Source organism: Protopterus annectens, chromosome 8.part0 (assembly GCF_019279795.1).
Source record: "Protopterus annectens isolate FY-2018-M chromosome 8.part0, PAN1.0, whole genome shotgun sequence".
NCBI classification, from domain to species: Eukaryota; Metazoa; Chordata; order Ceratodontiformes; family Protopteridae; genus Protopterus; species Protopterus annectens.
In genome coordinates this window covers 593,476,661-593,504,514 of record NC_056741.1, presented here as the reverse complement: position 1 = coordinate 593,504,514, position 27,854 = coordinate 593,476,661, and the positions used below count along the sequence as shown (strand labels likewise).

At 46.0% G+C, this 27,854-nt stretch overlaps 1 protein-coding gene across 1 annotated transcript in view; it reads left to right on the top strand.

Moving 5' to 3' along the window:
* HUWE1 (HECT, UBA and WWE domain containing E3 ubiquitin protein ligase 1) overlaps nt 1-27,854 on the top strand; it is a gene marked incomplete in the record, with an annotated part of 5,008,559 nt that overhangs the window by 3,892,816 nt on the left and 1,087,889 nt on the right. The window contains 1 exon segment of the mRNA XM_044079288.1: nt 10,088-10,227. Within this exon segment, the coding sequence (XP_043935223.1) occupies nt 10,088-10,227 (140 nt within the window).

Below are 27,854 nucleotides of genomic sequence, written 5' to 3'. Positions count from 1 at the left end.
AGCTAAGTACCCCGTTGGGGAAACTTTTTTCTTGCTCCAGACCGATGTCAGAAAAAGTTAATAATTGTATTTCTTGTGAGAAGCAAATACCTCATAAGGACTTTCATTCTTACTGTATTCCTTGCCTAGGCCCTGACCACGATGTTTCTACTTTTCGGTTTAGTCCAGAGTGAGAAGGACGGGAAGACACTGTCTGCCATCGGGATCCGCTTCTGCAACCCTCAAAGGTCTTTTTCCCGGAACCAGAGAGGGCAAAAGAAGATGTGGTTCCAGAAGTCACAATATTACAGGGACACTCAGGGCTCTTCTTCCCCCAGAGGCAGAGGGGGACAGAATGGATGCCGGCCCAGAGGCAGAGGGGGGGTCCAAGTAATTTTTGGATCTCTCGAACCTTTTTGGGACAGACCCAGGTAGCAACCCTGAGGGGTTTGCCCGACTGCTCTACTCTGGAGGCAACCTAGGGACGATTGTCCTTGCACCTATCGGCATGGGAGTCCATAACGGACTGCTGGGTGCTTAAAATCATATCCAGAGGATACTCTATCCCCTTCATGGGTTCCCCCAAATCTCTCGGACACCACCTGAATGTACCACCCATGCAAAGGGAGGCAGCAGCACAGGAAATTTCCAAGCTGCTAGAAAAACAAGCCATTGAAACCATCCCCCCAAATCAATCCGTTTCGGGCTTCTACTCCAGGTTCTTTTTGGTGCCAAAAAAAACAGGGGACTTGAGGCCCATTCTGGACCTCTGTACCCTGAACCTGTCAGTTGCCAAATAGTCAAATTACAGTCCATCATGCCGTACCTGCAATAGAGTGGTGGATGTGCTCTTTTGACCTTCAGGATGCTTACTATCACATAAAAATGCAAAGAAGCTCCAGGAGGTTCATCTGCTTCCATCTAGGAGTCGGTCATTACCAATTAAGAGCCCTACCTTTTGGTCTCACCACAGCCCCCAGGGTGTTTACCAAAGTGATGGCAGTGGTAGCGGCTCACCTGAGGCTTCAGGTCTATCTGTACCTGGACGATTGGCTCCTCACTGCTCCCCCCAGGCGTCTACTCTCCCAAACCAGGGATTATTTCCCGACTCTTGCCCTGCGTTTGGGGATCACAATCAACACATCCAAATCTCTCCTAGATCCTGTACAGGTGATGGACTACATTGGTGCCAGGATAGATACTCTTCAGTGCAAAATCTTCCTGACCTCGGAGAGAGTTCAAAACTTGAGGATGCATGTCTCCCTGGTCTACCACTCTCATCTCACAACGGCGGAATCGGTGTTGAGGGCCTTAGGCTCGGCAGCAACCATAGCTCCTCTTCTGTGTGCTCAGTTACACAAATGGTCCCTGTTGGTACTGCCATTGACATATCCAATTCAACTCAGTCGAGTTTGTCGGTCTTCGCTCATATGGTGGATGTGCTTTCCAGACATTTTGGAGGGACGACCTTTTGTTCCAGCCACAGCTCAAGCCACAGTGACCACAGATGCCTCCCAACTCAGTGGGGGGGGGGCATTGTTCGGGCAGGACAGTCCAAGGCCTGTGGTCCCCCATAGAGACCAGCTTGCACATAAATTTCCTAGAGATGAGGGTGGTCCTTCTAGCATTGCAATGCCCTTCATGCCTTTCTTCCTCTGCGGATGATCGCTGTTCAGTCGGACAACGTCAGTGGTCTGGTGTATCAGCAGACAGGGAAGGACCATGTCTTACGCCCTTTGTCGCGAGGCCATGAGAGTGTGGGAATGGGTGATCTCCACCAGTCGCTTTCTCATCGCAGTGCACTTTCCGCGATGGTCCAACATCCTAGCGGACAGGCTGTCGGACCATTCTGATAACGTACGAGTGGTTTCTGAATCTGTCAATAGTGGAACAGATCTTCAGCGAGTGAAGTCAACCTTGCTGCAATCTCTTCGCATCTCCTTCCAACCCAAAGTGCAGCAAGTTTTTCGCTGTGAACCCCCTGCCGGGGGAGTCCCCCAGAGATGCTCTAGTTCATGCTTGGTCTCCCAGTCTTCTGTATGCTTACCCACCAGCACCTCTCATTCTGAGGTTTCTACAGAAAGCTCGTCAACTGGGGAGCAAAGTGGTCCTCATTGCCCCGTTCTGGCCTCACCAGGTATGGTTTCCCTTCCTTTGGTCTAACCTTCTGGCTCCACCTTGGATCCTAGATCCCATTCAGGATTTAATTTCACACCCTTCGGGGGTGCCTCATCTGAATTTGGACAGCCTGAAGCTCACAGCTAGGCTGCTCCAGTTCCCGTGATTGCTAGGACTCCTAGACTATCCTCCTCAGATTTATTTTGGTGGCTGCACACAAGTATTCGACCAGGAAGGTTTAGACCCTTTCACGGCTCCTATTTCTGCCATTCTTGATTTTCTAGCCGTTATTTTTCAACACTGAGCTAGTTCTTCTACTATCAAAGTTCAGTTGGCTGCCATCTCTCATTTTCATGTGGGCGAGAATTCTGCCTCTTTAGCCTCTGCCAGACTATGTAAAGTTTTTATCAAAGGCACCTGTTTGTTATGCCCCCCCCCCCCCGGTCAAAGTTCCTGTTTCCCCATGGGACCTTACTACGGTTCTTCAAGCTTTGGTCGCTCCGCCTTTCGAGCCTGCTGCAACTGGAGATCTGAAATTTTTATCTTGGAAAACCGCTTTTCTGGTGGCTATTTACCTCTGCAAGAAGGGTTTCAGAATTACAGTCCTTGTCCATCAAAATTCCTTACATGATTTTTCACAAAGATAGGGTTTTCCTTCGAACCAATCCATCCTTTCTTCCTAAGGTGCCATCACCAGTCAATATCAGTCAGACCATCAATTTTCCTGTGTTTTTTCCTAATTTAACTAACAAGATGGAATACAAACTCCACATGTTGGATGTTCATAGACAGTTACAATTCTGTTTACACAGGACAAAACATTTCCATAAATCTAATCAATTGTTTGTATCCTTCTATAAACCCTTTTTGGGGAAACCTGTCTCCAAGGTCACTATAGCTAAATGGATTTCTTCATGCATCCTGCAGGTTTATAATGACAGAGGCATGTGTCCTCCAGGTCAGGTGAAAGCTTATTCTACTAGGTCCATGGCTACGTCTGCGGCCCTTTTGGTCTGAGTGTCTTTGGATGATGATTGTTCTGCAGCAACTTGGTCCTCATCTCATACGTTTATTTCTCATTACAAATTAGATTTGACTTCCAGGAGGAGAGCATCCTTTGGTTCCGCGGTGCTCTGGAATATCCTCCCATGAGGGCCTCCCAGGAGTTTAGTAGCTGGAGATTCTGTCCCACAGGTTGAAGACCAAATGAAGTAAACTACTTCAGATAAAGAAGTTATGTACTCGCCATAATGTTCTATCCGAGTAGTTGTACTTCATTTGTCTTCAACCGTCCCTCCCTCCTTCCCCTGGAAGTGGCATATGATCAGCATACGGGCTGCAGTATAGGTCGCAAGAAAAATTTTTCAGGTTGGGTTATCAGTATGAGGTTCAGCAAATTCTGTCTGAGGATTTGAAGGCAGTAGGAGGTGTATTATGGGTAAGGGGAGGAGTTTGGAGCTCGGAGCTGATGCTAGTGAAAGTTGCAGGCTGGGATCCGTAACCCAAAGGTTGAAGACAAACGAAGTACTACTCCTCAGATGGAACGTTATGGTGAGTACATAACTTTTTATCTGAAGTAGGGAGTTCATTTGTCAGCAACCTGTGGGTCTTGGATCCGATATCAGATCCGAGCCGGCAACTTGTTTCAAGCTAATGGATCCGAGCTCCTAGCTCCTCCCCTCACCCATAATCCCCTGCTAACCCTCCAAGACCTCAGATCTAGTTTGCCGCGCTTGTGGATAGCTGGATTCCTGTGAGCTCGTCTAGTAATTGGCAGTTGAGTTTAAATTTTCTGTCAACTTTCTTCTTTTTTCACAAAAATATAAAGTGTGTAAGTGTTAGGTTCCCTGTAGAGTAAAAATATTTTCTTTTTTTCCCTCCCTTCGCTGGTCGTTGGAGAGTGTGTGTTGTGTGTGTGTTGTGGGGCCTGTGTGTGTGTAACATTACTTTTTTCTTTAAGTATGGCTGAGGCCCCAAAAGCCATTTTTTCTAAATGTACCGAGTGTGGCCATAAGCTCTCCCCGGCTGATGGCCACACTCGGTGCGTTCGGTGCCTTGGGGTTGAACACCTCACCTCAGGCTGTACCATTTGTGCAGCGTTCAACCCCAGGGCACTGAAAGAGCGGAGGTCGAAGCTGGTCTTGGCGGGATTTTTACCCCCGGACTCAGCTCCGGCCTCCGCTGCTCCCGTGGCTCCACCACAGGCTGTGGTTGCTGCCATTCCTGCCCCCCTTCCTCCAGCCGGGACTCAAACTCCCGCTAAAGCGCCAGAGGACTGGGAGGCCAGGAGGGAGAAACGGAGGGAGAAGCACCACAAGCGGCGGGCCGAGACCTCCGTTTCGCCCCCCGCCAGCTAAGCGGGCTTCTCCCTCCACTGCTTCTAGGTCTCCTCCTCCTCGGCTCCGATCCCCTTGTTTCTCCCCAGGGCCTGATCTCCATCAAGGTCATCGAGGCGGCATTCCAGGCCTGCCTCGGTGACCTCTTCGAGATCAACCTTCAGTATGTCCGATGCAGACTTGGACCGGATGATGCGAAGGTTCATCCAGGCCCAGCTGCAGATGGAGTGCTTGCCTTCGGGAGCTCGACACCTTTTTTCCATCCTACTGTTCCTTCTCCGACCCGCGATCTGGGTTCGGAGCCGAGCAGCGTTTGAGCCGGGGGTGGGTCGGTGCTGACAGTACTTGGTACTTCGGATCCAACCCTGCCCTCGAGCCTGTCTGATCCGACCTCTCGGAGCCATGGCCCGAGCTTCGGATCCGAGGGATTCGGTGTGCCTTCGGCTCCATCCAGGTCGGAGCGCACTGGTCCTTCGGATCTGATGGTTTCGGCGCCGGTTCCGATTCCTTCATCGGATCCGACTCTGTGAGCCCAGATAGAGTGGTTCCCCCTCGGCTTTTGATGTTGTGGAGAGGGCTCTGTTGAGAGCATCCGGACCCCCGGTCCTTGTCTCGGCTCCTCCCTGCACTCCCTCTCTGCTGGGCCAGGCTTCCATCACCCGGCCAAAGGGACAGCATGCTTCAATGTCCCAGATGGTTCCATTGGAACAGGATGTTGCTCGCGAGGCCTCCTTGGACATTCCCCTGAGGAAGTGCCCCGCAAGCATAAGTGCAAGAGGAGGCACGTGGACTCCCCCGAGTCCTTAACTGAGGACACGGACTTGGAGGAAGGGGAAGGCTCCCCAAGATCACCCCCTGAGGATGTCTCCTTTGGAGACATCATGGAGATGCTGAGGATCAGAGGTGGGTGGTCTGCCCCCAAGTCTTCCTCCGACGAGTCCATGTTTCTGGAGGCATTCGAAGCAGGCCCGTCTACCTCTTGGGTGTCCCCTCCGGCCGACCCCTTGGTGGACCTCATTACCACCAGGGCGTGGAAGGACCCGGACACCGTGGAGCCAATACCAAAATGCCCGGACAGAATACTAAGCCCCCCCTCAGACCGATCGCACTGGAGCAAGGGCCCCCCCGTAGATGCCATGTTGACGGCGGCAGCCACGAAGAGGGAACTAGCTCAGGAGAGCCCCTCAGTCTATCCACCGAGCAAGGAGTCCCGCTTGATGGACCGCTTAGGGAAGCGAGTTTTTAGTTCAGCGACCTTCTCGGTAAGGTCTCTTAACTATATGGCACATGTCATCAGGATGCAGCGGGATCTTATCAAAGAATACGCTGCCTCCCCTCCTGAGTCCATGTCGGCGGAGGACAAGCAATTGTACTCCACCCGAATGGCCACTCTGAGATCAATTTCAAACACCTCTATGCGGCTATTGTCCCGCACCACCGAGGGAGCCACTAGGGCTAGCGGAGCAGGCCTAGTCATGAGATGTCAGGCCTGGCTCCGTCATTGTGACTTTGCGGAGCCTTTTAAAGCGTCTTTTGCGAACGCCCCTTTTGATGGTTCTGCCCTGTTTGGCAAAACGGTTCGCGAGACACTTGTCCAGAGCGAGAAAGACGGGAAGATGTCTGTCATTGGAGTCCGCTTCTCTGCTCCCCAGCGGTCCTTTTCAAAGAACCAAAAGGGTCAGAAGAAGATGTGGTTCCGCAAATCGCAACATTCCCAACCCACTCCGGACAACCAGTCCTTCCGTGGCAGAGGAGGACAGGGAGGATGCCGCCCCAGGGGCAGAGGGGCTCCGAGAAACTTTGGGTCTAGAGAACCTTTCTCTGAACGGCCCACACAGCAGCCCTGAAAGGTTGCCCGGCTGCTCCACTCTGGTGGCAGTCGGGGGGCACTTCTCAGATCACCTAGCGGCATGGGAGTCCATCACGACAGACCGCTGGGTGCTTCGCATTATATCCAGAGGGTGCAAAATACCATTACTCCATGCCCCCAAATTCAAGAACCTACCTGATGTACCACCCGATCAGAGGGAGGCCGCAGCCGCAGAAATTCAGCAGCTGCTAAGAAAAAGAGCCATCCAGCCCATCCCCCAAGACAAGCTCGGATTAGGGTTCTACTCCAGGTTCTTTTTGGTGCCAAAAAAGACGGGGGACTTGAGACCGATTCTAGACCTTTCCCGCTTGAACCTGTCAGTAACCAAGGAAAAATTCCGAATGGTCACTCTTCAGTCTATTCTCCCCCTTCTAAGGGAGAACAATTGGATGTGCTCTATAGACCTCAAGGATGCGTACTACCACATTCTAATGGACAGACGATCCAGGAGGTTCCTCCGCTTCCGGCTGGGAGCCAGTCACTACCAGTTCAGGGTCCTTCCCTTTAGCCTCACCACAGCCCCCAGGGTGTTCACCAAGGTATTAGCAGTGATTGCGGCCCACCTGAGACTCCAGGGAATACAGGTCTTTCCGTACCTGGATGACTGGCTCCTGACCGCCCCAACAAGGCATCTACTTTGCTCAGCCAGAGATTTCTTTCTCCGCCTAGCCCCACAGTTAGGCATCACCATCAATGCCGACAAATCCCTTCTGGCCCCGACACAAGTCATAGAATTCATAGGAGCCAGAATAGACACCAGAGAGCTACGAGCCTTTCTAACGTCCGAGAGAATTCGGAATTTGCAACTCCATGTGCGGGCTATCCTCCAATCAGAGACCCCATCAGCGGAATTGGTCCTGAGGGCACTAGGCTCCATGGCGGCAGCGATTACGCTCCTTCCATGCGCCCGTTTGAACATGCGGGTACTGCAATGGACTCTTCTAGTGCAATGGTCCTTTCTGTCCCTTCCTCTTCACCACCCCATTGCTATCAGCAAGGCTTGCAGGAGGGCTCTATTATGGTGGCTCCAAGCTTCGGACCTCCATACGGGCCGTCCCTTCTGCACCTCTCCCCCTCTCGCCACGGTGACCACAGATGCCTCCCGCCTCGGGGGGGGGGGGGGGCATTATTCAGGCAGGACGGTCCAAGGCACGTGGAACGACACAGAGACCTCCCTGCATATCAAAGTTCTGGAGATGAGAGCGGTGCTGTACGTGTTGCAAGCACTTCAGAATCTCCTCCCCATAGGAACGATTGCAATTCAGTCGGACAACATGTCGGTTGTCTGGTACATCAACAAACGGGGGGGAACCAGATCTTACCCTCTATGCCACGAAGCCATGAGAGTGTGGGAATGGGCAATCTCCACCAACCGCTTTCTGATTGCAACGCACATTCCGGGATGGACCAACATCCTAGCGGACAAACTCAGTCGCACCCTTCTTACCCCGTACGAGTGGTCTCGCAATCCACTAGTAGCAAAGCAGATATTCGCAATGTGGGCAACCGTGCTGCGATCTTTTTGCGTCTCCCTCAAACACCAAATGCGGAAATTTCTTCGCTCTGATTCCCCCTCCAGGGGAAACTCCAAGAGACGCTCTGGTGCATGCTTGGCCACCCGGTCTACTTTATGCCTATCCTCCTCTACCCCTGATGCTGCAACTCTTACAGAAAGCCTCGCGGTTGGGGAGCAGGATGATCCTCATTGCCCCATTCTGGCCTTGGCAAATTTGGTTCCCTTACCTGTGGTCTCACCTAGTGAATCCTCCTTGGATTCTGGATCCCAGTCCGGATCTAATCTCCCATCCGTCGGACTTACCGACCCCAAACCTGGACAATCTGAAACTGACAGCTTGGTTGCTCCAGTTCCACTCCTGGTTAGGACTCCCGGTATCTCTTCACCAATCAAGCCATCCTTGTGGCAGCGCATAAGCCCTCCACCAGGAAAGTGTACCGCAGTAAATGGAAACGTTTCTCCATCTGGGCGGAGCATCATGATCTAGATCCCTTTACGGTTCCTCTTCCGTCCATATTAGACTTCCTAACCGAACTTTTTCAGGAAGGCGCTAGTTGTTCAACCATCAAAGTGCAATTGGCATCCATCTCACATTACCATGTGGGACATGATACAGGGCCTTTGATGTCGGCCAAGTTGTGTAAAACCCTTCTCAAGGGCACCTTCTTGCTTAGACCCCCTATAAAAGAAGCCGTACCACTGTGGGATCATTCACTAGTTCTTCAAGCCTTGACTGCTCCACCTTTTGAACCCGCTGCTTCAGTAGATCTCAAATTCTTGTCCTGGAAAACAGCATTCCTTGTAGCCATCACTTCTGCAAAAAGAGTTTCGGAGCTTCAAGCTCTTTCTGTGAAGCCTCCTTATTTGATCTTTCACCCGGACAGAGTGTACCTCAGGATCAATCCCTCTTTTCTTCCCAAAATAGCATCAGAAACCAATATAAATCAATCCATAAATTTACCGGTTTTCTTCCCTAAATATCAGAATAAAGGAGAGTACAAGCTGCACTCATTAGATGTTCATAGGCAGCTACGCTTTTATACTCATAGAACAGCTGGTCATAGACAGTCCGACCAGCTGTTCGTTTCCTTTGCCAAATTTAATTTGGGGAAAGCAATATCAAAAGTATCTCTATCACGGTGGATTTCTCAATGTATCCTAGGCGTACCAAGCCTCTGGGAGACACGCACCTGAAGGAGTTCGCGCACATTCCACTCGTTCCATCTCTAGTTCTGCGACCTTCAAGTCTAGAGTCCCATTGGATGATATTTGTTCGGAAGCCACTTGGGCTTCATCTCATACCTTTATTAACCACTACAAACTGGACATGATTTCTAGAGGGAGAGCATCCTTTGGCTCTGCGGTGCTTCACAATATCCTTCCATGATGGCCACCCAAGGTTCAGGTAGCTGGGGACTCTGTCCCACAGGTTGCTGACAAATGAACTCCCTACTTCAGATTAAGAAGTTATGTACTCACCATAACATTCCATCTGAGTAGGTAGCTTCATTTGTCTGCAACCACCCCCCCCTCCTTCCCCCTGGCCTTCATCGGATCTATCTTAGTTGGATACCCGTTTTGGGTATATATTGAGGGGCAAACTCAATCTGAGGTCATGGAGGGTTAGCAGGGGATTATGGGTGAGGGGAGGAGCTAGGAGCTGGGATCCATTAGCTTGAAACAAGTTGCCGGCTCGGATCCAAGACCCACAGGTTGCAGACAAATGAAGCTACCTACTCAGATGGAACGTTATGGTGAGTACATAACTTCTTATTTCTTCCCAGTACCAAAAAATAAGAGTTTTTTGTACTCTGGATGCCCACAGACAACTGTGATATTACATTGACAGGGCAAAAACTTTCAGGAATTCTGCTTATTTCCTATGAAGGTAAGTAAAAAAGGGGCAAGCAGTGTCAAAACAGAATGGTTGTCCCATGCTATTGCTTTTTTTTTTGTTCTTAGCATAACAAGACACTTCCAGGCAATGTGGGTGCAGTTTTGTTGTCCTTTTACAACTGCCTTTTCTGTCAAAACAGCAATCCTCCCATCACAGTTGTATTTGATACCTGCCAACTGTTTGGCTGCTTTTACATTTCTGCTATCATTTTAGTGTTCGAGGTTTGCATGCATATTTTTCTGTCTCCCCAAGCTGATTATTCTTCGGATTGATTTTGGTGGAGTGTTTTATTGTGAAAGTCCTAGTCTATGATGCTTGTGTGTGTAAAGTGAAGGTCATATTGCTTACCTGCCTTTCTTTTTCTTTGTTAGTGGTGAAGGTACCAATCATTAACCATCTGGAAAGTCTTAGAGATGAGGAATTAGAAGAGAGGCGGGAAAAACGCAGAAAGCAGCTGGCAGAGGAGGAGGAAGCCAAAGTCGCAGAAAAAGATAAAGAGCAAAGTTCACAGGTATTCTGCCCTAGGCCTATTAAGCATACAACAGTGTCATTGTAAGCACTTAGCCAAGCAACATTGGTTTAAACTGAATTTTAATTTTAGAGAATGAGAATTTCTCTTGCATGTTGTTGTATAAGATCTTGGTAGTGTTTTAATGTAAAAATTCCAGAAATATTCTTACTGTAAGAATAGGAAGAAATGTTATCCTGTAGACTGAAATTTGTGGTATTTGCCTTATATTTTGCCACCGCAGCAGCTTATGCTCGATCAGGTATGCAAGGCTGGATAGTGGTTTAGGGTAATAGCTGTCCATCTGTGTTTAGCAGTAATGTGCAAGGCAGTACTCGTTTACCTTAGTCATCCTTGCGCACTAGTGCCTCTCCAACATAACGTGGAAAATCTCTACCATTTGGCCGAGTGATGTCCAACTGTCACCACCTACACTTCCTGCTAGTATGAAAAGCCTTCTTAGACCTGAAAGTGAATGGAAAATGTTCATGTAGGATGACAAGCAGGCTGACTAATGAACAGAAGGGAGGACTGAGTAGGGAGAGCGAAAGAAAAAAAAAGCTAGATATAAATTAAAATTGGCTTAATTTGTGATCCTGTAATCTTGTGTATGTATGTATCCTCAGTAGTGTCCTATGATGTACATTTTTTAATTGGGTAGTTTTCTTTCCTCCTTTTGCTGACCTGCTGTTATATTCTCTGCAAGATAAAACTCATGTAGCCAAGGCTGCTTGCAGCAGTGATCATTCAGACTTCTGCTGTTATGGTAAGTTTACCTTTGTAAAGAGTTTTCAGCCATGAAAGAAGCAGTCCTATGTGATGAACTATTTTTTCGCAAAACCAGTATCACTGCAGACCTAAACCTACACTAAAGGATAAACGAAACTAGTAAGAGGGATAGGTTCCTAACAGTGTGTTCCCAGCTTATGGAATAAATTGCCACTACTGAATAAACTTGCTTTGGCTACCTTTAAGATCTAGACTTGATGACTGGATGGGCAGATTCAAATTTAAAACAGGCTTATGTAAGGCCCTGCTCAATTCAGGAGGTAAGCAGAATTAAACACATAACAAGAGTAGGAAGGAACCCTTTGTCTGCTTAAAGGTGTATATGGCTAGGCATTTTATGATCCCATGATCGTTTCCCCAGTAGTATTCCTTCATTTCTTTGGACATGCTTCATTACTATTCATTTGTGCTTCTGTAAGACTAATGTTTTTTTTTTTTGGTAACCTGTCTGCGGATACATTAGCGGATCCAGACTTGGACCACTTTTTTGTTATATGGGCTTGAGGGAGGCTGCAGTCTTAACTGATTTTTTTTCTCTTGGTAATAATTTCTCCATTTATGTATTCTCCCCCCACCGCCACCATGATGTTGAAAAAGCATACTTGACAGTTGAGACCTTTATGAAGACGCTAGAGGACATTTCACTGTCAGATGTTCTACTACTACGTGCCAAAATTTGTCCCTCCCTTGTGTTGCAAGTTCAAAGCACATCCCAAGAATGAGATTGCAAAGTAGTATTAGGGGACTTATGGATGTGAAAATGCTTCTCTCAACAATACTTAAACGATCAGGAATATGCTCCGCTGTTGGTTTCCTTTCATAAGAAGTTGGGATGTTCATCGTGTTTCACTGTTGCAGTCATTACTCTTGGGTTATCCTGCTGGCAGGCTACCCGCAGTCGGCCTGAATTCCAAAGTCCTGGTCCGGTGTCGCTTGCTGTCGCCTCTTCCCTGACGTCAGTGCGCCAAGGATATAAAAGATGCAGCTGACGCCATTTTCTTCAGTCTTTCTTGCCGCGCGGTGTCCGAAGCAAAAGCAGTTAGCAAGTGCCGGTCGGCCGACTCCTGAGGTTTTCACAATCTAATTTCAGATCCGAAGTCTTCATTAAAGCTAAATACCCCATTGGGGAAACTTTTTTCTTGCTCCAGACTGATGTCAGAAAAAGTTAACAATTGTATTTCTTGTGGGAAGCAAATACCTCATAAGGATTTTCATTCCTACTGTATTCCTTGCCTAGGCCCTGATCACGACGTTGCTAGCTGTTGGTTTTGTGCTAGATTTAACCAACGCACTAAGCGTCGGTACGATTTTGCCTTTCATTACTTTGGCCGAAGGTTTAATTATATAATGCCGTTGGAACAGCTGACGACTGGAGTTTATAAAAAGCGCAAGGAAAGGAAAAGGACAGGCATCCGAGGTCCAAAATCGATGAGGCCCCCGCTAGGCCAGTCGCCGGTTCTCCAGTTCTCAGTGAGGTGCTTTCACAGCCCCTGACGCCCGCTACCTCAGAGCCACAAGCCGCTTCCGACTCCAATGTGGAGCCAACTAGGCCTCTGGATACTCAAGGTATTGGACCCTCGGAAAATTATTCCCTAAGATGGGTCCGGAGCCGCAGAGAAGGCATCGGCTTCTGAGGGTGATGTCCTTCAAGGATGTATCTGCAGTCATCGCATATGGGTTGTCCTGCCTCAGGCAGCCCTTCGGTCGGCCGGATTCCAAAGTCTGGGTCCGGCGTCGGCTGATGTCGCATTTTCCCCGATGTCAGAGCGCCTGGGGTATAAAAGCATCCGCCGATGCCATCTTCCTCAGTCTTTCTTGCCGCGTGGTGCCCAAAGCAGAAGCAGTTCGCAAGTGCCGGTTGGCCAGCTCCTGTAATTCAGCTACCGAAGACTTCAAAAAGCTAGGTACCCCGTTGGGGACTCTTTCTTGCCTCAGCCGATGTCAGATAAAGTTAATAATTGTTTGACTTGTGGGAAACAAATACCTCATAAGGATTTCCACTCTTACTGCTTCCCCTGCCTAGGCCCAGACCACGACGTCTCGGCCTGTTCAGCCTGTGCTTCCTTCAACCGACGCACTCTTAGACGTCGGGCGGAGTTTGCAGAGGAATTTTTTGGGGCTAGTTTTTCGTATAAGATGCCGTCGGAGACTCCGACTTCTCATTTAGTTAAGAAATGGAAGGACAAGGACCGACACATGCGGACCGCGGTTTCGGCTGAAACCACAGCCAGGCCTACCGCGAGTGTCTCGGTCTCGGCTGAAACTGAGTCCTTGGTACTTCCAATTACCGAAACTGCTCAACCAACTACCTCGGTCTCGGAGGCCCCGGCCGAGTCTGTTATTGAATTGCCAACAGAAACTGGTGTCCTGGAACCTTCCAACGCCATCCCTTTAGACAAATCTACACCAGCACGTGGTGCAGCCAGGCCTCCTGCATCCATGTCCATTAAGGCATTCTCCAGGGCTAAAGCTGCTAAACTTTCAAAAGCTTTGCCTCCCAAGGTTACCCCTCAGGGACCCTCTACTGGTTCACAGATTCTAAGCTTAGCAGAGGATCTTATCTCCTTAATTAGGGGCTCTCAACCTCATCTGGACAGGGGCTCTCAACCTCCTCCAGACAAAAGGCCCAGGGTTGAGCCCTCTGATCCCCACTCCTTAGATGAGGCCTCTGATGGCTCTACTCTCTCGAACCACCAGGAGGAGGCTTTTTCGGCCTACGAGGATTCTGATGCAGAGGAATCTATTCCCTCGGCCTCCCCTCCTGAAGAGTTTTCCTTTGGGGAGACACTACACACCATGAGAGAGCATTTCCAATGGCAGGGCCAGGAATTCTCTGATTCCAGGAAAAGATTAAGGACCTTTTTACATTTGCCTCAGCATAGGCCTTTAGCTATTCCTCCTGTTTTGAATGTCATTGATGATGTGTACTCTGACTCTAGCACAACCCCTGATTCTCTTCCTCCGGCTCCTGCCAAACCCGATAGGTACTACAGGGTCCCGGACTCGCATCTTTACCTTTACTAGGCCCACTCTGCAGATCCAGAAACTATTTCCCAGGGACCTAAAGGGGTTGCAGCTGCCACTGCTAAAAATCCTCTCCCCTCTGAAAGGGAGTCCAGAGCTTTAGAGAGATGGGGCAAAAAAGTGTATACTTCTGCTACTCTTTCTATGAGGGCATTAAATTGTCAATTTCATATGATACAGTACCAAGAGTATTTGTTAGATGAATTGCATAAAAAGCTGTCTTTACCTGACCCCCTAGACCGCAAGTCACTTCAGGATCTGGTACATAACTCTCAACAGGTTAGCAACCATTTCTTGCAATGTGGTTATGATGCATTGGAAGCTTCATGTAGGTCAGCTATGACTGGCGCAGTCATACATAGGCATGCTTGGCTGAAAGAACAATCTCTGCCAGACCATGTTAAAGCAAAGCTGCTGGATGCTCCACTGGAAAAGCAAAAGCTATTTGGCTCCACGACTTAGGAGGTCCTAAAGAAATTTGAAGAAAAAGCAAAATCAGTACAAACAGTCAAAGATTTTCTCCAAGTCCAACCACCAAGATTCAGCAGAAATTGGCCTTCCAAGAATTGGTCCTTTCCAGACACAGAGAGGTTTCAGAGAGGCAAGAACAGGCGTGCCAGAGGTAGAGGGCAAGCTAGAGGCTCCTACAGAGGACGTCAATGGCAGCCTCCCAACCAGAGAGGTAATGCAGGACCATCAACTGCTGCACAAGGACAGGCTCAATGACTTTACTTTGACACCGCCAACCAGGGCTCAATTAGAATCACCTTTGGGCGGAAAGTTTTATTTTCAGAAAATTGGCACAGTATTACAAGGGACAAATGGACACTACAAATAATAGACAAAGGATACAGGTATCATTTCCACACATTACCAAAAAGAAAGGGCATGCCAGACCTGCCACCGAATCAAAGGGCAGAGGCTTTGAAACAAATTTCCAGCTTAATGCAAATGAAAGCTATAGAAAAAGTTCCTCTCTCAGAACAAGGCCAAGGATTTTATTCCAGACTATTCCTTGTTCCAAGAAAAGAAAAACAATGGAGGCCTATTCTCGACTTGTCCGCACTGAACACTTATCTCATTGTACCAAAGTTCGAAATGCTGACTCTACAGCAGCTCCTTCCCATGCTGGGCAAGGGGTCTTGGCTGGTAACTCTAGACCTCAAGGAGGCATACCTGCATGTCCCTATCAGACAAAGTTGCAGAAGACACCTCAGATTTCTTGCAGGGTCAGAGCATTATCAATTCTCAGCATTGCCCTTTGGCTTATCTACTGCATTCAGAGTATTCACGAAATGCCTGGCATCAGTAATTGCAGACTGCAGACTTCAGGGGATGCAAATATACCCATATCTGGACGACTGCCTTTACAAGCGGACAGCCGACAAACTTTGGTAAAACACTTGAATTATGCCATTCACCTACTTCAGGCCTTGGGATATACAGTCAACTTTCACAAATCAAGACTTGTTCCATCCCAAAGAATAACCTTTCTGGGTGCAGATCTAGATACAACCACCCAAATGGCCTTCCTCACAGAAGAAAAACAAAGCCAACTACCAGATTACTTCAAAAATCTGACAAGACAAACCCAGCTGACTGCAAGGAAAATCCTGCAAGCCCTGGGTTACATGGTTTCTTGCATACTTCTGATTCCACAAGCAAGACTACATATGAGGAAACTACAATGGTACCTAAGGAGTTTGTGGACTCAGCACAGTCACAGCCTGGAAACTTTGATACCACTCATTCCATGCCTTCAAAAGGAATTTCTGTGGTGGGCTCAAGCAAGCCAATCAAACAGGGGTCTGCCTTTCAGCAAACCAATAGCCAGCCAAACCATTACAACAGACGCTTCAGACCACGGATGGGGAGCGCACATGGAGGGCAGATGCATTCAAGGTCTGTGGTCACAAAAAGAGCTGCGTATGCACATAAACCAAAAGGAAATGCTGGCAGTGATACATGCAGTCGAAGCCTTCAAACCCTTTCTGCATCATGGCCATCTATTAATAAGGACAGACAACACCACGGTTATGTGGTACATAAACAAGCAAGGAGGCACCCATTCCTATCCTCTTTGCAGGCTGGCAATGAATCTATGGGAACTTTCCTTGAAACTCAATATACAGCTACAATCCCAGTTTGTACCAGGGAAAGACAATATACTGGCGGACAGCTTAAGCAGAAATATCATGGATGCACACAAATGGATGCTGCACCCAGACATCTTTCAACAGATAACACAATCATGGGGGAGACCGGACTTAGATCTTTTTGCCTCACCCCACAATCATCAACTGAAGAAATTCTGCTCAAGGACATACCACCCACAAGCATGGAAAGTGGACGCCCTCTCTTTCAGCTGGAGAACTCTAACAGTGTATGCATTTCCACCTCTCCCATTAATGACCTAGGTTTTACTGAAGATCAGGACAGAGCAGCCAAAGGTGATTCTGATAGCTCCGGACTGGCCAAGACAACACTGGTACCCACTGTTAAAGAGCATGTCACGTACGAAACCATGGCCTCTTCCTCTATGGCCACTTCTCCTGACACAGCACAGTTACAAAACTCTGCATCCCAACCTGAAAACTTTGAAACTAACAGCCTGGAAAATACCTTGACTCCTCCTCAGGACAAGCTATCCCAGAGAGTGAAAGATATTATTATGGAAGTTCGCCGGCCTTCCACAAGAAAGGCATATTCAGCAAAATGGAAAAGATTTCACATTTGGAACACCACAAAGGGCCTAGATGCGACGGTGATGAGCATGGCACATATCCTGGAATACTTGGCAGAAATGTTCCACAATGGTCTGTCTTACTCTTCCATTAAAATTCATGCTTCAGCAATTTCAAAAGAGTACAATACTGATCCGCTTGTCTTCTCTCATCCTCTCCTAAGTCAGTTTCTAAGAGGAATCAAAAACATCAATCCTCCAAGGAAACCACCTCTACCTACTTGGGACCTTAACTTCGTGTTGGAAAAACTAACACTTCCTCCATTTGAACCAGCAGCATCTGCAGAACTACAGTTCCTGTTTTGGAAGACTGCTTTCCTTCTGGCCATAACCTCAGCAAGAAGAGTATCTGAGTTGCAGGCCCTTATGGCAGTACAGCCTTTTCTTATTTTTCATCAGGACAGAGTTTCACTAAGAACCAATCCTACATTTATGCCAAAAGTGGTATCCAGGGTTTCATTAAATCAAGCTATTCATTTACCTACCTTCTTTCCAAATCCACAAAACAAAGGGGAGAAACTTCTGCACACTCTGGACATACACAGACAGTTGCGCTACTACTTGGACAGAACTAAAGGTTACAGAAAAACTGACCAGCTGTTGGTAGCATATGCTGCTGGTACACAAGGAAAAGCAATTTCCAAACAGACAGTTTCAAAATGGATAGGGAATTGCATTCGTTTTTGTTACTCCTTTCATGGAAAAGCTGTGCCAGCTAACATTAGACCTCATTCCACGAGAGCCACAGCCACCTCCACAGCCTTCTTAAGAGGGGTGGCTACCAAGGACATTTTAGAAGCTGCTACATGGAGCTCCGTGCATACATTTGCCAAGCATTACAATTTACCTTTATATTCCAGATCCAGAGCAGGCTTTGCTACGGCAGTCCTGCAGGGCATTTTAGCTACACCATCCTTTACATAGTTCCTCCACCCCCAGATTGGCTATGGTATTCTACCCATATGTGATGACTGCAGATGCATCCTTGAAGGACATAGTACAGTTTTGTACCTACCATAAATGTAGATGTCCGATAGGTATGCATCTGCAGTCAGGTTTACCCTCCCTCCTTCCCCTCTGTGGTATTTCTTGTGTACTTGCCCCTCTAATAGCTAGCTGGGGGGATCTATTATGGTGTATTTGTTTTTATATTATTGTGCATGTTTGGATTGTTAAATGCATCTCTCCAGATTTAGTCTTCCTTAGAGAGCACCTGGCATCTGGGGCAAGAAAAACTGAGGAAGATGGCGTTGGCGGATGCTTTTATACCCCAGGCGCTCTGACGTCGGGGAAAATGCGACATCAGCCGACGCCGGACCCAGACTTTGGAATCCGGCAGACCGAAGGGCTGCCTGAGGCATGACAACCCATATGTGGTGACTGCAGATGCATACCTATCGGACATCTACATTTATGGTAGGTACAAAACTGTACTTTTTCAGACCTACACAATTATATGTCAAGCCAATCTCCGCTTCAAAGACTAAAACAGCTCTAAAGACAATGAAACAAGTACAGCATTCTCCTGGACAGACTTCCATGCCTAAGAAGCAGATGCTTAAAATGGCCGAAGACCTAATTACTTTGATCAGGAGTTCCCATCCCCCTCCTGATAAGAGGTCTAGGCAAGAGACAGAATATGACTCTTCTGATCAGGTTTCAGTTTCCTCTGATTCCTCTTCTGAACAGGGATACTCTATTCCTCCCTATGAGGATTCTGATGCTGAAGAATCTATTCCTTCAGCCTCCCCTCCTGAGGATTATTCTTTTGGGTAAACCCTGCATACCATTAGGGAGCATTTTCACTGGGAGAGCTTAGATTACTCAAAATCTAAGAAAAGGCTCAGAGACTTTCTGTTACTACCTCAGCACAGACCTCTTGCTATTCCACCTGTACTAGACATTGTAGATGTATTTTCAGAGTCCAGCCTGTCTCCTGACTCTCTACCCCCTGCACCTGCTAAGCCAGACAGATATTGCAGAGTTCCAGACTCTCATAAATTTCTATATAAAAACCCTGCTGCTGACCCAGAAACGATATCTCGGCGTCCCAAAGGGGTCAAGGCTTCCACTGCTAAAAACCCTGTCCCCTCTGATAGGGATTTAATGGCACTGGACAGATGGGGGGGAAAAAGTTTACACTTCTGCTACCTTGGCTGTAAGGGCTTTAAATTGTCAGTTTCATATGCTTAAATATCAGCAATACTTAATGTCACTGCTTAAACAGAAAATGCTGACCAATTCTGAATGTTCAGATAACAAGGAAATGCAGGATTTATTGCATACAGCTGAAGTGGGAAAGCATACTTTGCAATGTGGTTTTGATTCACTGGAGGCCTCTTGCAGGGCCGCTGTTATGGGTTCTGTCATTAGAAGAAATGCTTGGTTAAAGGAACAGAATCTGCTAGATCATGTTAAAGCAATATTATTGGATGCCCCATTACAGCATGATACTTTGTTTGGTGTTAAGGCAGAAGAGGTGTTGAAGAAAATGGAGGATAAAGCGAAATCCATGCAAACGGTTAAGGATTTCTTACAGGTACAGCCACCCAGATTTAGCAGGAACTGGCCTACAAAGAATTGGTCCTTTCCAGTGTCAGACAGGCCACAAAGAGGCAGATACAGACGCCCCAGAACCAGATCTCAGCCCCAAGGCTCATACAGGCCTAAACAATGGAGTGCTTCTACCTCCAAAAGCGGAGAAGACAAATCACAACTATGCAGGAAACAGTCCCAATGACTTTCCTCTGCCAGATCCAAGCACTTATCTTTTGGCAGCCCCCTTAGGGGAAAAAGTAGCACTTTTTTCACCAAATTGGTACATAATTACCCAGGACAAATGGGTCTTGAACATAGTGTCTCAGGGCTACAGGTTCCACTTTCACACCCTGCCAAGGGCAAAAGGTATGCCAAGCCTGCCACACAATCAATGGGCAGAGGCACAAAAGCAAGTTTCATCCCTCATGGACATGAGGGCCATTCAACAAATACCACAATAAGAGCAGGGTCAAGGATTTTACTCGAAACTTTTCTTGATGCCCAGAAAGGACAAAGCCTCAAGACCAATATTGGACCTATCTATACTAAGCACATTTCTGGATGTTCCAAAATTCAAAATGTTGACTCTGCAGCAGCTACTGCCCATGCTGGGCGAGAAGGCTTGTCTCGTAACTTTGGACCTAAAAGAGGCATACCTGCATGTTCCAATCAGAAAATCTTGCAGAAGATACCTCAGATTCATAGCTGCCTCAATGCACTACCAATTCTCTACATTGCCCTTTGGCTTATCTACTGCGCCCAGGGTCTTCACAAAATGCCTGGCACCAGTAATTGCATTTTGTAGACAAAGAGGAATTCAAATATATCCGTACTTGGACGACTGCCTTATTCAAGCAGAGAACAAAGAGATTCTACTAAAACGTCTGGCGTTTGTAAAACGATTGCTAATTTGTTTAGGGTACACAGTAAACAAAAAGAAATCAAAACTAGTACCCTCTCGAGAGATAATATTCCTGGGTGCAAGCTTAAATACAACTGCCCAGATGGCTTATCTCACGCCAGACAAACAAAGGCAACTGACTTCTTACTTCAAAATGTTGGCAACAAAGACCCAGTTATCTGCAAGGAATATCCTGCAGGCTTTGGGCTTCATGGCATCCTGCATTCTGCTAATTCCATATGCCAGACTGCATATGAGGAAACTACAATGGTATCTAATAAGTATTTGGACTCAACATTGCCACAGCCTGGAAACATTAATTACCCTCATTCCCTGCCTGCAACAGGAGTTTCGATGGTGGGCACAGGCCTGTCACCACAACAATGGACAGCTATTCACTTTACCCACAGCCAGGCAGACACTAACAACGGATGCATCAGATTATGCCTGGGGGGCCCACATGGCAGGAAAATGTATTAAAGGTACATATGGCCCGCAAGCCAGATGTATCTTCATATCAATCAAAAAGAGATGCTAGCTGTTCAGAATGCACTGATAGCTTTCAAGGATCTACTTCATCCAGGACAACTACTGGTAAAGACTGACAATACTACAGTCATGTGGTACATAAACAAGCAGGGAGGCACACATTCCTACCCCCTCTGCAGACGAGCCATGACTTTGTGGGACACAGCATTGGCTTATCAAATTCATCTGCAAGCGCAATTCCTGCCAGGAAAAATAAATACTCTGGCAGACTAACTGGAAACTGGATCCACAAGTCTTCAGCATGATAACAAGGAAATGGGGATGCCCAGACATAGATCTATTTGCCTCCCTTCACAACTGCCAATTACAGACATTCTGCACAAGGATTTATCACAAGCTAGCATGGAAAGTGGATGCCCTATCCTTCAGCTGGAAATACCTAACAGTATATGCCTTTCCTCCACTGCCTCTCATTCCCAAGGTACTCCTAAAGATCAGACAAGAGAAGCCAAAAATTATACTGATTGCCCCAGACTGGCTCCGCCAGCACTGGAACCCAATTCTAAAGAACTTGTCTCAAGGTCCGGCCTGGACATTGCCTCAAACTTCTCACTTACTGACCCAACAAAATCAGATCCTGCACAGCCAACTCAGGACCTTAAATCTGGCAGCATGGTGGATAATGTAGCCATTCAGAACACTCCTCTTTTAAAAGCAGTCATGCATGTTATCTTGGAGGCCAGGAGGCCCAGTACCAGAAAATCTTATGCAGAAAAATGGAAGAGATTCTGTGCTTGGAACCAGGAACAAGGAATTGACAAGTTTGTAACAAATATTCCTCAGATTTTACAATACTTAACTGAGATGCTGGACAAAGGCCTATCCTTTTCATCAATTAAGATTCATGCCTCTGCCATTTCAGCTCATTACAATACGGAACCACCTATTTTTTCTCATCCTTTAATAAGGCAGTACCTCAGAGGGGCCAAAAACATAAGACCTCCAAGGAGAGCACCAGTAGCTGCATGGGACCTCAATTATGTCTTGGAAAAGCTCACATTGCCTCCTTTTGAGCCAGCCTCAACGGCTGATATAAAATTCTTATCCTGGAAAAAATCTCTGCTCCTAGCAATAACCTCTGCAAGACGAGTCTGAGTTACAGGCAGTTATGGCTGTGGAACCTTTTATCATTTTCCATCCAGACAGGGTTTCTCTAAGGACGAACCCTACATTTATGCCTAAGGTGGTGTCCAGTGTGGCCATTAACCAAGCCATTCACTTTCCTACCTTTTATCCAAACCCACAGAACAAGGGTGAGAGACTTCTGCATTCTTTGGACATACACAGGCAGCTACGCTTCTACTTGGACAGAACTAAAGCTTTCAGAAAGACTGAGCAACTTGCTGCAGGATCACAAGGAAAGGCCATCTCAAAGCAGACTATTTCTAAATGGATAGGCCATTGTATTCGTTTCTGCTATTTCACAGCATGGCAAATCAGTGCCTAAGGGCATTGGGCCACATTCTACCAGAGCAACAGCCACTTCAGCAGACTTCCTCAGAGGAGTACCAACCAAAGAAATCTTAGAGGCTGCAACTTGGAGTTCAGTGCACATTTTTACAAAGCACTACCACTTGCCTCTCTAAATCCAGAACAGGCTTTGCCACTGCAGGGCCTCATAGCCTCTCCTAATCCTATTTAGCCCAGTCACCCATCCTCAGCTTTGGGATTCAACCAGAGAGTAATGACTGCAACAGTGAAACACGATGAACATAGTACAGTTGTGTACCTACCATAAATGTAGATGTTCGAGTGTATTCACTGTTGCAGTCCAGGTTACCCTCCCACCATCCCCCTTTAATTTGCTGGGTCTTATCTGTACTTCTGTACTCTATACAACCTATATGGTATATTTGCTTGTAGATGAAGGAAATGTTTACTTTAGTGCATGCATGTTTATTGGCATTCTCTACTTGGCCTACCCTTCTGGTGGCACCTGACATCTGTGGCAAGAAAAACTGAAGAAAATGGCGTTGACTGAAGTCAAGGAAGAGGTGACAGCAGCCAACACCGGACCAGGACTTTGGAATTCAGGCCGACTGCAGGTAGCCTGCCAGCAGGATAACCCAAGAGTAATGACTGAAAAAGTGAATACACTCGAACATCTACATTTACGGTAGGTACACAACTGTACTTTGCTCTGGCTCAAATTAAACCATCTCCAGATGGATTTCACTAGCTTTTTTCTGTTGTTCTATCTATAATAATGAGTAAAAAGGTTACCCAGACAAACCAATCAGTAAAAACTAAAAGAAAAATCTAGCCTAGCTAGAGCTTCCACTATGTGATTCCTTAAACCTCTTGTATTAGAGGCACATGATGGGATGCATGCATATGATACTTTAAGGACATCCGGTGTTTAGTTATATAACAGCCATCCTTACTGTCTGGCTTCTGTTCTGTCCCTGTCAGACTTCTCTTAACACCTTAACCCAGCTGTTTGAACCTGAAGCTAAACTGTAGAACTGGCTTATTTCGAACTCAATCAAGCTGTATATATTTTTTATTTTTAAAAACAGATTTAATGGAGGCCTTGTTTACGCACACAGTATTAGAAGGGCTGTCAATTTCTTTTTTGCATATATTGCTCCTTTTTCCAAAACCAAATTACTTTTATATGCTTTGCAAGAGTCTGGGTAAAGCTATCCTGATGTAGACTGTGTCTAAATGACTTAGTTGCTGTAACCCCAAGTATTACACTGGTATGAAGGTAGCGTTTCCATTGTGTAAAGCCTTTGGATGTTCTAGGACAGCAGTAGTGTACTGGCTAAATTTTCACGAGTGGTTTTTTTTTTTTTTTTTTGTTTTTTTGTTTTTTAAAGTAGCTTGACCTAGACTTAAAATTTTTGAGAGGCATTAAACATTCAGTCAAAGGACAGGGCAGGTTTTGGATAGCAAGTTCTGAAATGGTTTTCGTAATTTTTGCCACCTTCTGTTGGTTACCACTTTTGTGTAAATATGCTTCACTGCTGTTTAAATTCTAGTAATGAAAGATTATTTATATTGTATAGCTGTCTGTAATGCTAGATCCTTGAGGGTATATCATTCACCTTAACCGAGTCCTGTCATCCTTCCTAACTGCTGATGCCTGTTTATCTGTTTATATAGTTCAGTTTTGAATCATATATTTAAGGTCAGTCATTGTGGGGGGGGGGGGGGTTCATTTAACATCTTTCTGTAGCTCTGGGGAGCTTAAGTAGGTTGAGCCTGACTTTGCTGATGATCCAGCAAAAACATTGACAGTAGGATGTTGAAGAGAAAGTGAGTGGCTTCGAGAACTTACTGCTGAAAATTCTTTATTGGATTACTCTGTGGCAGGGTAAGGAAAGTCCTGCCGATGTTGCCTTGCTGAGTGACACAGCTTTCAGAATTTTGATTTGTAGTAGCTGTAATGTAAGTGTTTTAAGTACTCTGGATGTGAAAAGAACTCTCATATGTTTTTTGTGCAATACTTCTCCTGTCAAACTAATAAGCTGTTTTTTTTGTTTGTTTCAGTTACTCATGCCTGAGCAGACAAACTGCACATGTCTTTTGCCTGCATAGATGTTCCTTATAAGACTCTCTGCTGTAGTTAAATTACTTAAACATGAAAAGTAGCTACAGACATATTTATTATTACTTTCGACATTTTAGACCTGTTGGTCACTCTCAGACCAAAGCCATCACAGAAGACATTAGCATGACCTTGTGTGCTGTGAAGGCGAAAAGACTCAACATAATGCTTCATTCTTTCTCACTGCAAGACGTATATGGTCATCTTTGTCTTGGCTCCTTCTTGGCCACTTTGAGAGAGGTAGTATGTACTGCAGTTTAGTCAATTTTGTTATTAATTTATGTGACTAGAGTTGTATAGTTGCTGACCCTGCTGTTTGTCCATTTTGGATGATTGTGGATGGATCTTACCATCCATAAGAGGAGACTCTAACAAGTACACCTGTAGGAGGCACGCTACCAAAAGACTACCGCTTTCAGTGCCTTTTCTTCCTGAATGAATGCTGTTGGGTCACTGCTTATGAGCACGCCAAAACCTTGACTGTCATAGTGATCTTATGGAGTTTTAGAAACCTCTCTTGACCATAGGTCGTCTGTCTCTCCATATGGATAAGTGCTTGCATTAAGAAGTGGAGCAGTGTAGGAACTGGTTGTGAAAGAATTTATGGCAGAGCGTGAATGGGCGTAGAAAAATTGCCAGTCGTACCTGAGGCTGAGTAAGGGTGGATTAAAAATGGTGTGTTGGGGCACTTAGCCTAGTAATCCTCTGTATAGGGAAAACAGTTTATATTTTTGGTTATTGATGCCCTCAGTACCGTCATTGTATTATTCTGGCTGGTGTTTTTTCTCCTGATTTGATGGATCCTGATATGGTTGCCACCCCCCCCCCCCAATAAATCCAGTTATATACACACACACACACATCAACATCAACAAAAACATGCTGCAGTCTGTGGTTTATGAATCTGTTGTTGCCTTAAGTTGGCCCACAGACCACTTAACCTTTTTCCAGTCATTCTCTGGTGTGAGCCTGCAGTCTTTTATGGTACAATGGTCAGACACATCCTCTGGGGCTGTTCCAGTATCTGGTTCAGGTATGGGAGAACCATACCCTTTAGTTGCAGGGAGGATCTGGAGTAAGAGACCCATTGCCAGTCATAACACTCTCACCAGATATTTTGTCCTGCAGTGTAGTTCATAGTAAGAAGAAACAGAAATTTAACCACATGACAATCTGGTTATTAACCATGTGTAGGGCTGATGTGGTTTCCTAGGCCTGTGAGTGTTTTAGTCAGCTATTGACTGAGACTACTCTCCTGTTTAGAATAACTTTGGGCCTTCCATCTCTGGAGATCAGTTTAGTCCAGCAGATTTTGATTGGGATTCTGATGAAGACATTATTGAATACACTCTAAGCCCATCCAGGCTGGATCTTCAGATGGTGAGTAGGTTCAAAAACCCAAGCAAGTATTCACCTTTCTTCATATTCTTGCTTGGTTTAGAGATGTATCTGACTGGAAACAATTTGGAACTATGCCAGAGACCGGCAAAGTTTATGATCTTATTGAGATTGAAATTCCAAAAGTTTTGGCTGCTCCTCCTCTGTTACCAGCTTGAGTAAATGTCTATTAAACTGCATGTAAAATCTCTCTGGTTAGTGAACCAGTTCCTAAAAAGGCTGTGAGGAAATGTAAAGTGTACTCTCACCTTGGCAGCTCTCCTTGCTTCTTGGTTGGCAGACCAGCTGTAACAAGAGGGCCTTGGCTGCTTCTAACCCTGCACTGCCAGATAAAATTGGCAATTGATTACAATATCAAGGAGAAAAATGTTATCACAGTTTAGTAAATTAATCTTTAGAATTTTAAATTATCAGGGCTTCATGTATAAATTTGTTTTGCGATGTGCTTACAGTTTAGATGATTTTACTGTATCTTTGCCTTCTGAGCAGTAGTGTTATGTGAATGAGATGTTTCTAATGTGACTCAGGTTTCACAACATGCTTTGAGAAGCATCTTGGAAGGTGTGGACACTACTTCTAGAAATGCAGCCACTTCTGTTGTGTTGAGAAGGTGTGCTTGGCTAAGTAACTGTAATTTTTGAGGATTTAACAAATGAGATTTTGATTTGTCCTTTAAGTTCTGAATTTGTGTTTAATCCTACTGCTGCTATGCAGATTCTAAAACAATGGGATAATGAGGTATATTGATGCAAGGGGGGTAATCCACATTGTTTGATATTCCCAGGTTCTCCCATAGCAGTGCTTCCAACTTAAAGGGCACAACAAACAAAACAATCCAAGCCTAACACGAGTCAGGTGCCAAGAGAAATTGGCATGAAGATATTGCTTCCAAATCAAATAAAAGGGGTTTCTTTCCCAAAAAAGACGATTCCCCTGCTTAAGAATGACTATGCAACGACTTCAGGGCATCCCATCCCTTTCCTCCAGGCTTTTTCTCAACCCAACAACCTGGCCACAAATAGTTGCAGCAAGTGGGTGCTGAGATTAAATTACTGTGGACCACAAAAAGGAAAATGATTTTTCACCAGAATGTTTTTAGTACCCAAAAAGGAGCCATCGTGGAGGACCAATGTTAATTTGTTGCACCTAAATACCTTTCTGAAAGTACTCAAATTCAAAATGTTCACCCTGCAGATGGTCCTACCCCTTCTTCTGTATCACTGGTTCATGGTGACTTTACATCAGAAGGATGCTTATCACATTCTAATTGCTCCCAACTTCAAGTTGAATCTACAAATGGCCTATCACACACCTTCACAAAGAATTAAAAAAAAAAAAGTACATTTTTTTCTACCAAAAGTCTTGACTTCAGATAATTTACAGGGAATCTCTCCAACAAGTTAACTCCACAAGATAGTTTCTCAAAATTCTGTGCTTCATGGCATCAGTGATCCTTGTAACACATTGGCTAGAATCCGCATGAGAAAGATTCATTGGTACTTAAAAATTGTTGGATCTTGCACTTGCTTCCCTTCAAGTTCCAGGAACCAGTGCTGGATTTTGTAAATTGAGAGTTATAGGGTTGGAGAGATCTACTCTCTCTCTATCCAGACACACCCTTCTCCCTCCATAACTCAGTTCAGTCAGTCCAGAAGGACTTGTCAGATTTTCAATGAGGTGCAGTGTCCATGAGAGTTAAGTGCCTGGCGAATGTGGTCCTCCGGATGCTACAAGGCACATAAACATAACAGGAATTCTAGCAGCAATTTAAAGCCTTAAAAAGATTTTAACGCCTTATGGTCTCTGGGTCCCCTTTTATTGGCCATACAATGCAGCAGTCATTTGGTACCTCAATAAGGAAGGGAGTACAAGGTTGTACCCTCTTTGCCAGTTTGGCAGTGATGGCCTGGAAAGCTAGTCTTATAGCATTCTCTAACGCTTCATGCCTAATACAGCCCATCAGAGCAAACCCTAGTGGCAGACAGACTAAGCAGATCCCTGTTGGACCCTCATGATTGGAAACTACAGATAGAAGTCTGCCTAGATTTGGTCCACATGTAAGGGAGCACATCAAATAGTTGTTTTTTACCCCTTTCGAAACAGACAGTTGGAAAAATCTTGTTTGAGACATCCTT